This window comes from Opisthorchis viverrini (genome assembly GCF_000715545.1).
Source record: "Opisthorchis viverrini unplaced genomic scaffold opera_v5_22, whole genome shotgun sequence".
Taxonomy (NCBI): domain Eukaryota; kingdom Metazoa; phylum Platyhelminthes; class Trematoda; order Opisthorchiida; family Opisthorchiidae; genus Opisthorchis; species Opisthorchis viverrini.
Genome location: NW_008751678.1, coordinates 1,966,174 through 1,977,651, shown reverse-complemented (window position 1 = coordinate 1,977,651; position 11,478 = coordinate 1,966,174). Strand labels below are relative to the sequence as shown.

Here is an 11,478-nt window from a genome sequence, read left to right as displayed (position 1 = left end):
ACGTAAAACGCTTCAGAATTTCGAGTGTCTCTCCCTAGATTGTAAGTGTTGCTCACTGAATGCATGTCCATAGGTTTAACCTTACACTTAGTTGATGGCTTGGATCAGTTTATCCAAGGACATCTGCGTTTTCTCCTCCTCGAATGAGAATGATGTATGCACATTCCAGATCATGGGAACAACGAAGCTAGCGAACAAAGCTTGTTCTATGTGATTGTTCCTCTTGGTTAATACATCACGAACTTATATGGTACCAAAAACCACGTGAAAAGGGTGGTACGCACACTTTAGAGAGATAAAAATCAAAGGAAGGGGTTAAACGAGGCGTAGGTCAATTGGCCACGGAATCGAGTAAGTGACTTCAATAACAGACAGGCTTTTGGGACCGGATTTTTCGCAGGCCACTTCAAGTCCAGAGGCCTCACAAGTTCCTTTTGGACGCAAAGTTGTGGGTCCAGCAATCGCCTCTGCGGTCCACAGTAATCTGGATCGTATCAGTCGTGATCAGTTCTGATGTACCCGGTGTATGGAAGCGGAGGCTTGCTCTTTGTTGATGACATTATGGCTGGTTTCGGCTTAATGTGATGCAATTGCAATTGAGCCCGGTTTCTTCCATTCAGGGACACGGGATTGTGTTCTCGCATTCTGTCCGACATATGCCTTGTCGTACAACCAGAAAATGATGCTCGGAACGAACACAAAGTCTTCGTTTGCAGCTTTTTGAACACCTGAGTTTTGAAAACCTTTGAACATCGCCTCATTGTCTTGTCGTTCACGAAATTTAATAGGACTGGGGAGAATGGGCATGCTTGTCGAACACCACTTGGTGGACAGAAGCTCTTGGAGGGCTCCGTTTACTATCACATGTCCCCAAACCTGAAAATACCTGTTGCACAGAGTTACGAAAATCTGGTCCAAATACTGGATTGGCGGCCACTTCGAGGTGGGTATGCAGAGTCATTGGTCAAAATGCAATCCAAGCATTAAAGTACATGCGAAGTACTCTAAAGAGGTTTTAGGGCGAAATGAATCATATGAAATCTCGCTGGGTGTGACGGTATCACCGGATCATTCGATAGTTTTATTTCACTCATGTCCTACCTCTTTTTGGCTTCATGCCATTTTCTTGAAATTTCTGTTTTATCTTTTGATAGGGTCGGTTACATAGTAATGCAAATCATTCCACTTTGCCCGTTAACTATTAATTTCCGGTACAAAGTTAGATCGCGGGAGGGAAGTTTCGTTCGATTTTAGTGGCTATCAACTGGAGGGAGGTTTCGGACATTGATTGAGGGAACCGTAAGCCACGGCTGTGTGGGTACCAACTGATAATGGTTATTATTTGTCCGCTCCGTTTGGTGTAGACATTCAGCTGACATTCATCGCTAGTCATTGACTAACCAGCGGAGCTTCATCGAGGCAACTACATTCACGATCTACAGCTTTTGCGCCATCTAGTGGAAGAGAATAAACTCGCATTTTGTTAATTACCCCGAGTTTATACTAAACAGATAACTAAACACTATCAGTCATCCGACATTTCCGCCAGCTGCTTCGGCAGTCAGCCGTTTTCACTGATGAGTTGTACATTAATCTATACTCTGATAGGCGCTTTTCTAAGGTTGAAAATAGCTTGATAGTGGTGGATATATAGTACCAGTTCCGCCGTACCCTTGATCGGCGTCCCAGAAACGTATTTGTAAACGGTCAGTCCGCATGGAGCTATCACCAGTAAAATTAGGACATTAGAGCGCATTTGTTCTGAATTGTGTACTTTGTGTTGCTGTTCATAAACAGTTGACCTTTATGGAGAATGTTTATTTATTTTGATGACAAAGAAACTACATAACAGAAAAGGACTCGTATAAAGAGATGCTATTTATTGGGGACACTCCTGATTTCGCAGAAGTAACATGATAACAAAACAATAATCATTCATGTCCGATAAGAACGTGGTGCACAGGAAGACGGACAGAACGGGGTTTCTATGAAAGCGTACTACTACTAAAAGCATGAACAAAGTATGCCACACCTATATATGGTTCGTCTGATTTATAAACTTTCTGAGCACCCAAGCAACCGATTGTTCAAACCTTTCGGTCCCGTCCTATTAGAAAAACAGTAGGGAGGAAGAAGGGTCTACAATTTTTCCAAGGGTTCTTTTACCTGCCCACATCGAAGAAAATGCTCTGCAATTGCTTGAAATTCATCTGGATCAGCTCGGTGAGGCCCCCAGCAAGTATATTTTTCAGTGGAACTAATGACCTCTTCATGATTCATCCAATTGATGATTCTTACATTGTCCATTTGCGCAAGAATGTAGGTGAGCCAGTCTTCAGCGTTCAGCCTTCCGGGAGCACGCATTAGAAGAAGCAATGGCCCGCTGTTCGTGCTAAACTGTTCTGTCAGTTGACGTTTAATCACAGGATCGCCAAGCTCGCGCCAGAAATAGCCCAAATTTTTTGCCAAGGTGTAGTGCGTCCAGTTCTCAGCGAGGTAATTCGAATCGTACATCGCTTCCAACGGCGCACGGCATGTTAAAGGCCAGGCATGAGGGTCCTGAGTCTGATCTATCAAGTTAGCCTTTACACATGGTATTGCTCCTTCATGTGCCCAAAGAACAAGTTTGCGAAATTCTAGTAAACAGTAAAAAAAAGACATATCATTTTACTTCGTTTTGTAATAAGCGTTTACTGGCCTTAAACCTTAGCGGAAAGCGAAACGTGCAAATTTCACTAAATAGTTGGGGATACCAGATAGCACCTAGAACATATCTTCCGTAGTCGTTGCTTCCCTCTATATTACTCATCATTGTTCAGCTAGACACACGTAAAAGCGGTGGCACGCACAGGCAGTTCACTAGCGGTTGAGAAAAATATTTTGGGGTTTGTGTGTGTTCTAAAGGGTTCCGTGCTTTTGAGGTTGATTTGCAAGACGACAAAGCCAGCATATAACTGATGTGATCGAGGGCCACTGGGATCTTCCTCTATTTGCGAAATGTCGCCGGCGTATTCAACAAAGATGTAAACTCCTGGGTGGCCACAGGACGCCGATTGCATCGCCCAAGCCACTGCATAACGAAAGCCAACAGCCGGTGATGGATAACCACGCCTTCTTACGATTGTTGCGGTGAATGTTCTTGTTACTGTTCGTATACATGAGCTTTCGAGCAATGGCATTTATGGGGGCAACCAGTTTCAAAGATCTGTTTGCACTATCTCCTACAAAAATAATTGTCAAAGAACTCAAACGTCCCATAGAATTTTAGAAACCGAGCTCAAATGAGTTCTCTGTATTAGTATCAGGGGTTCCATGGGGTCAGAATACCTTAGGAACCACCTTGATTTGACCATGTGTGCGTGTCCCCAACGTTTGAGAAGTGGTCTGGAGATAACACGATGGATAGTCTGACCCACCTTGGTTCTTGTAGACCCTTCTGTTAGATGGTAAGTAATAAGACTTATTCCGTTTGTCAAAATAAGTATATATATATATATTATATAAGTATAAAAGTATATATAAGAATATAACGCAACGAAGCTTGTAATGTGGCGATACAGCTGAGAGCGTATCCCATCTTTTCAATGACTTGATTTTTTAAATTCTTGATAACCTCATCTGTCTTATCTTCTTACAGTGAATCACATCACAAGAATTGCTGCCGTCCTGAATGGTTGTTTTTTGCAGTTGTTTGTTGGTTTAGCTAGTGAGTGAAATCATTGGTCCACCTGGGTATGTCTTATTCGGGTGTAAACTGACCGGTCACATCCCATAAGAGGTTCCATCACTTGAAGCTTGTCTAAGGCGGAACAAATTAGTCAGGACGGCTTACCACAACAACCAATATTATCGGAGTTTTCTGTTTTACGCGATGATCATTAGGTCTTATTTCGTCCAGTTTACACCAGATAAAAAGTATCCAAAGGATTGTAAACGTGGTTCAGTGCGAACCATATGTGGCACCGTCTGTTCTGTGCGGCCATCCGTCAATGAATTTCGGCTTGACAGGAGGATCTGGAAACGAACGCCCGTCTGGTATTGATCTCGGTCCTTCTTGAAACACCGACTTGTTTAATTTATGAATGGATGCCCATAGTGATACTAGACAATCGTATTGTCTTTTGGGAGCACCCGTTCTTCTGTCTTCGAGAGACAATACCCATTTTTACTATGCAGATACTTTCGGGATAGCACGGGCTTACTGATAATCAGCTATGGTTTACTCGACTAACTTCGAATAAGTAGCTTCTCACTGAAAGCTTGAATTTTCCGGAAAACCGATTGGGGTCATGTTTATCTTTCTGAAGATTTAGGATTTCCGGAGTTGATTCAGGTTGATCGTCGGCCGGACGTTGACAAGAGTGCAACGAGTACAACAAGCATTTCCAATCTCCATGTGTCGGAAAGGTCGGTGGTGTTCGAGGGGAGGACCACCAGCATAACCCTATTAATTAGTCTAGGCGGTATGCTGTTCACTCATCATTTGGAAACCAAGTCAGTAAACCCGCCAAGTACTATCATTTGCACACTGGTTTCGGTTTACCCCGGGGCTACACTGTGTCCATCTGAATATCTTGCTTATGTTGATTGTGCAAACAAGTCCGTAAATGTTTCCTATGGTGGTTTGGTAACCCTCAATAGATGGTAGCTGACAATAGTACGAAGCCGTTCACTATCATCTCATTGCTGACTGATGCCAGTGTTGTATTGTTGTCCGAGGGGTCTGCGTTATTATTCTAATCACCTGCGATGATGGGAGTGTTCCGCTTCGGAAACTTGACCTCGTGTAGTGGCATAGAAGGAATTCATAGGATCCGTGTTTTCTCCCTAAAATGAGTCATGGTTGGGTTAAAATGAATTCCATGCAGTGAGGACTTAACGTACTTCATACTTGCGTGTGCTACCCAGTCAAGTTCAGTCTGATGCACTAGTTCCTTGTGATAAAGCCAATATTATGTATCTACACCGGGAGCCTTGATGTCTGTGAACTCGAAACCTGAGAGACAAACAAAAAGGAAATACAATACCCACATAGTAGTCGAGTCAGTTTCGCGTAAGGATACACTGACCTCCAGTGCTGAGCGCCACTTATGCGTCATCATGAATTCTTTTCCATGAGCGCGGTTTTCATCTAAGGAGTTGATCAGCTAATGTTGAGCCGCTTTCTGAAGAAACCCATATGACGTGGTGGATAGCAGCGTCTCGTTGCAAACTGATTATCGTGATTTCATCTCTTCTAATGGCTTCTGCCGTGTTTGTTTTTACTTGCGGGAATCGACCCGCAATTCCGATGGATAGTGACCCGTCTGCCAGACCAGTATATCTCAAGCGTAGGGAGAAAATAGTTTGCAAACTTAACTCGTACAAAGATTTCAGCATACCTGACACCAAGAGAGAAACTGGAGATACCATACACTCATGTAATAATGCGCGAGTTGTGAACACAAAGGTGTGTGGTGCGTATTCACCCGTGACATCTCAATTTATCTTATCCAACCTGACAGTATTTTCTCTCTCTATTTCTCCAGAGAGACTGTGCTCGGATTGAGCGCTTCTGCAGAGAACAATGTAGCTATTAACAGTTGCCAAATATAAGTTTGCTGTATGTAAACAGCGAACATATGGTAATGCCGGGACCCCTTCGGGTTGAGAGGTAGTTAAAGGACAATTCACGGTATCGCAAAAGGTTTCAACACCAGACTAACTTACCTTTGGGTTCGCAGTTTGCCACAGTGATCAAGGCTGTAATTGCCCCCTCAGCCCAACCCAAGAGAGAGAAGGGCACCAAATTCAGATGACGCATCAGCCTAAGCGCCAAGTGAGCATCCTCTTGAAGACGCCCTGGTTGTTGCAACCACGACCGCTCTGTTGGAGGTATACTTCCTCCTTGGCCTGGTGGATCCCAGCCAATTGCAGTAAAACTGAAATCAACATATTTACATATAAGTTGCTGAGGAATTTCATGTAGCATATCTAACTGCGTGAAGCATAAGAAACATCCTTGTATTTTATGCTGATACAAGCAGTGCACTAAGTGTTCTTATCTCGCAACAATACTTTCTTCATGGTATGGTCAAGTAAATCAGCTCAACAATAGTTTGCATTCCCAAGTGGAGACCCACCTTTGCAGCAAAAAAACCGGTTGGTTCTGACTGTGCTTTTCCCCGAACTTTTCAGGAAGATTTTTTATCTTAGCTGGTTACATAAAAAAAAGTGGAAAACCCACTCTTTCCCCTACAGAAGGACAGAGGGCCCAACTTATCCCGTTTATCGAAACGCGTAGGAAAATTTTGCCACTTATGGACACTTTATCACTCTGTTACTTAACACGGACATATTAAAGAAGACTGGAGCAAAGGATCATGCCGTTCTAAATAACTTCGATTAGCTAAAGGTCGAAAGTAAGTGTGAACTCCCGTCAAGCCTGAAAAATCACGAGAAGGATCGGAATCTGCCCTGATTGACCCCAACCTGGAGCGCTGTCTTTAAGCCCTAACATCAAAGTCCAAACCAATAAACCGAGCCTAACATATATTGACGTGGAATTTAGAAATCTGTGCGATCGGCTTCTAGAGTTTACACACGAAACAAGCGAAGGTCAATACTCAATGGTAACAAGCTGCGATTCTCACTAATATGCGATGGATGCCCTCCAACTAGAGAGCAGATAGAAACACTGCTTGATCTCAGACGAAGCGAAACATTATGCTGAACAATACGAATACGAACCTATTCATTTTGGAAAACTTGTGTGCACCGATTAGGTGTCCCAATGTGGCGCTTTTCATGGAAAAAGTGATTGCCTGCAAGCTGTGGATTCCTCCGTTTCAGTGTTGCCTCTGCCAGCTGAATTCTACTGATTTTAACTCAGCTCACTTATTGTCTGTATTCTCTTCAAAGAACGGTTGACCCGTATTGTAACTTTGCTGGCATTATGTTAGATTCGCCTAAGCTCGTGACAATAACACTCATAGAACCCTGTTTGAGAAATACTTGTAAGCTTTTCGCATTTCTAGACAGAAGTGACGTTCCTAATTTAGCTTTACCTTCAGTTAGTGTTCGGTCCTTATCTACCAAAGTTATCACCAAAGTTACCCGTGCCATTTTGAAGAAACTAGTTTTACTGAGCCGGAACTGTTCCGGAACAGACGTCACTCGGATGCGCCGCTGCATCGTCGGTCGAATGATTGGCTGCCGAAAAACCGATGACACAACTATGAGGAATACTTTAGAACTCACGTTAGAGGATACTTCTGCGATAGAACGTAAACACAACCCCTACTCTGAAATCCAGAAGGTCTCACCAGGTAGGGATTTATACTCAGTTTGTGTATGATAGATTATCGGTTGTTGTTTAACGTGACCAGAAATTAGATTGAAAACTTGCTTTCCTTCTTTGAATTAATGCTGTCCCAGTTTTTTTCGTGTGAACGTGAAAATGAGAACCAGCTTCTATTTCTAAATATATTCTGGTGGATCTATGTCACGAGCTGTCTATCGGATGGAAAGGCTATTGTCATAACTTCAGTTTTTTCGTGGCAAGTTAAAAGTAAGGACAAAGCAGGATATGGGAGCATGTCCTCGGAAGGGTCCTCTCAAGCCACTCTGTTGTGAAGGTTAGCAAAAACTATGGGAACCAGTCTATTGGTCAAAACAAACCGACAAAGGGGAGAAGATGGAGCTCTCGATATGACAGCAAACTAGTTCAGATCATTTATTGAATGATCTGTGCTTCTCACCATTGCGTGTGTTTTTGTGTTAAACAAGGATTTGTTGGGAGAATAACGTTGTCCAGAGTAAGTCAAGCACTCCAAAAAGACATACTTACCGTTAACGTATCGCGGTTTGGTGATCAGAAACCCAGCCACTCGAATCCAGTCGTTTTTAAATGATCTAGGTTGGTTCATATTACACGAAAATACGAATTTTCACCAATTAGTCCGATGGTGTTGACCAAAAATCCTGTGGCAGTCTATCAGCTTTGCTTTGAGCGTACCTGTCCAAGAGGTTGTGATCCTTGGATTTCTATGAATTGCGTTTGTGACTTATTCCTCCGACTGAAGGAAGTTCCAAATTTGCAACTTCCTCAGTGCGAGGTATTCGTTCATGCCATGAGAAAATTTTGCAGGTGCTGGAAGGTTCACTTAAACCCGAAAAACTAATGGTCCCTTCCACATGCTTCACTAAATAAAGCCATGGCAAATTCGTGACGGCATTCAGGTGCTTTGTGAAAATAGTAATGGTCTGATATGGGACCGAAGTTAATCAAATAGCAAGTTTTCTCTCGTCTCTAACAATGCAAGATCACCCGCAAATCTACTTGATAATATTTCTTTTCACCTTCCAGATTTTGGTCTGAAACAGCATTGTGATCGTGCTCTGGGACGTTCTGTGTACAGAACGCTCACATGGTCTGCATATTTCAACACAATTAACATATGAGGATAGAAACGCAACCTTATCCACAGCCTTACCAACATAGTAAATAATCTTCTGTCAAACGTGCTAGTCTGCGCCTTGGGAAACCACACGTTTTTCAATAATTTTATGGGCTACCATCACGACTCTTAAGGTAAAACGCTAGTAAAAAACAAGTGTCCTTCGTCTAATGGTGATACACTTGCGATCTACTGAGCAACAGGCCTACACCAGTCCGAGCAGAGTTGCCCTTATCACAACACATCTAGTTCACAAGACAAAGTATCTATTCACGCCAAAAATACATCACTTTTCTCCTGATACTGATGCTGTACAGCATAATGGATTGGTCGAACGACGACGCAACTACGTGGAAGAATATTCCAACACAATCCACATTGGTTTGCTTCTGGTTCTGTGGGAACAGTACCCAGCTCTTTGTTGCAGCACCTAGCGGACAGCAAACGTGGCGCGGTGCCCAGTAAATGTTTCTGCATCGACTACCTGGCACTTCAAGTCAACGAAGGTCGGGGAGGCGTCTCATGGTTTCAGTGACTAAGGCTATCACCAACCGATACTTTGGTCTGATAATTCATCTATAAAAAGGCTTCAATCTCGTGAATGAACTACCTTGGTCCGCGGTAGCACATACGCCCGGTACTGAGCCCAAACAACAAAACCTATACTAAAAACCCCAGAGCTTCCCATTCCTGACTTCAAGTTGATGTTTGAAGACAGACAACCAACCCCACCTCTTTTCCTTTCTTTGACAGTTTTGCTCACCATATTTTCTTCAATATCGATATGCTAGCCTTTAAAATTGTATGGTTTAGAAAGCCTCTTGTGAAACCACTTCCATAAGTTCATGTCTATCCCCATTCTAAATGGGAATTTTCGGAAATCAGGCAACCTCTAATTCGCATCGTTCATCAAACAACCAAACAAAGTCGTACGCCTGATACACTGACTAAGAAAATACAACAACTCTCAAGTGTACTGCTGAAAACAACTACCCAAATCGATTTTCTGAAAAGCTAGTTGAGGTCAACGGAGCCAAAAGCCACAAGTATTAAAAATGATACGTTTTTCGACAATAAATACAGTATGCTCATTAGGAAATGGTGAACTCATCACGCTGGACAAATAAGGATCCAAGCATAGAGAAGCTAATACCTTTGTCACCAAGTATATTACACCACTAACTGCATGATCCAGTTCATTCGCAGCTGCGGCGGTCTCACATTGCAGAACCGATAGGACGCTTGCTTTTCGATCAACTCCAGCAATGGTTCAGACTAGCGCTGTAGTCATAGAAACACTTGCGATTCATCCTGAGTTTGCTGTGGCTTCATTCAACGAAGGCAAATTACCCAGGACTTTTGAAGCACTTTATTCCTTTGAACCAGAAACCCAATGACCGAAACAAATGTCTGACACCAAACCTCCAGCCTTCGATGGAGGAACTTCCAGACTTAGAATTTTTCTCAGTCGAACGAATAAGGGGCGAATATAACTCATCCAACCCCACTCACTATCCAACCACTCACTATTTTTCGAACAGGCATGATCAAGGCAAGCCTGATAGACTAACATTGAATTTTTTCTACCAAAACCAATGCTCAACTTGGTGGTGGAAATCTGCTGTGTTCCACAAGAATTTGGATTTCACGAGGAAGTTCCAGGTAACTGTTACTGAGGTTATACTTCGAGACTGGATCCCACACGGTATCCTGTCCTATGTCATTTAATTTCATCATGTGAACTAACGAGCTTACCATCGGTGTTAAGGCCGACCTATTCATCTAAGGCCAGTTGTTGGACCAACAGTAGGAACCCGTCTGCTCCCTCATATTTGCTTCATTTTTATAGAAAAAACGACGGGAAACTCAGGAAGACGCTGGTTTGAACGCAGAAGACGTCTGCTCAGGTTGACAGCCGAGGACTCTAAGTGCCACTCAACTTCTTATTCACCATCTGTTCCAGTCGTCAACTAAGGTCAAAGAGTAAAGCAGGCAAATTAAAAACCAAAACAGTTCATGATCCTGTTACATTCTTGTAACACAGTCTGTAACTCACGTTTTCTTGTCTAATCTGTCCAGAAATAGGGAGTAGTCGGTTATCACGCTGCCCATTGGACCTGGGAAGAGAAGCAGATTGTGTGCTCCGGAACCCGCACGCATATAGTGAATTTTGTAGCCTTGAACCACTTCGAAAAGACCGCAGTGATACATTTTCCCAATCGACTTGATGTATTCTATTCCCGTTCTTTCCAGCCGAAGAAGCGTCCCGAATAGAAGCCGGTGGTTGATTCTCATACTCGCTACTTAATATTCTACAGTATGCGGAAGAACGAAGGAGAAAATCCAGAAAATCCGGCAGTGAGTAGCTTTTCTCGCCTTCCACAACAGCGAAAAAGACAATATTCAGTTGATGGTGAGATGAGCTCATGTTGAACCATTTTCATAGCTGGTTTAGATAAACCTCAGAACTAAGCACACTAATCGATAGACACCAATGAAGTTCACGTATTGGAGCATTTCGGGTGAATTTTGACAGGTTCAATCCAGTGAAATATGTTATTTTTGTAGACCCCTAGTCACAAAACTAGTCAAGTGCAGTTCAGAATGTCTACCCACCAGTTTCCGAGAATCACTTGAAGTTTCTTTTGGGCCTGAAAACACTGGACCACATTTAACCTAGGTTGGAGAGAGTCGAAAAGATTCTAATGAAAATTAAGTTATGAGTGAACATGTTTGGAGAAACAGTACACAAGCACGTTGGAGTCGCAAGCTAGTCTCTAGATTGGAATACTTGAACAAATTGACATACAAACCCTTGACACATTATCGATTGATTTCGCTGAATTTTTGAAAACCGAATACAGGATCCAAGTAAGGTACTTGATGACACGTTCACTGGTCAGAAGGTGTTGAATGTGAACTTTGAGTGCTCTCTCAGCTGAGGCGGCTGATTGCGCTGGTGTTGTTGTGGCTGCCAGCTCCCGAGAGGAGACCTGCTTGACTGATTAGATACCTGGAAAATAGTTTCCTCAGTGTCTTT

General features: G+C 42.9%; 1 protein-coding gene across 1 annotated transcript; it reads right to left on the bottom strand.

The window, feature by feature from the left end:
* Positions 1-2,139: 2,139 nt before the first annotated feature.
* Positions 2,140-10,733, bottom strand: T265_01983 (hypothetical protein; the record flags this gene model as incomplete). The annotated part of the gene is made up of 3 exons (XM_009166121.1): positions 2,140-2,636; positions 5,710-5,921; positions 10,495-10,733. The coding sequence occupies 3 exons, from the start codon at positions 10,731-10,733 to the stop codon at positions 2,140-2,142; spliced, it is 948 nt and encodes a 315-aa protein (XP_009164385.1).
* Positions 10,734-11,478: the final 745 nt, after the last annotated feature.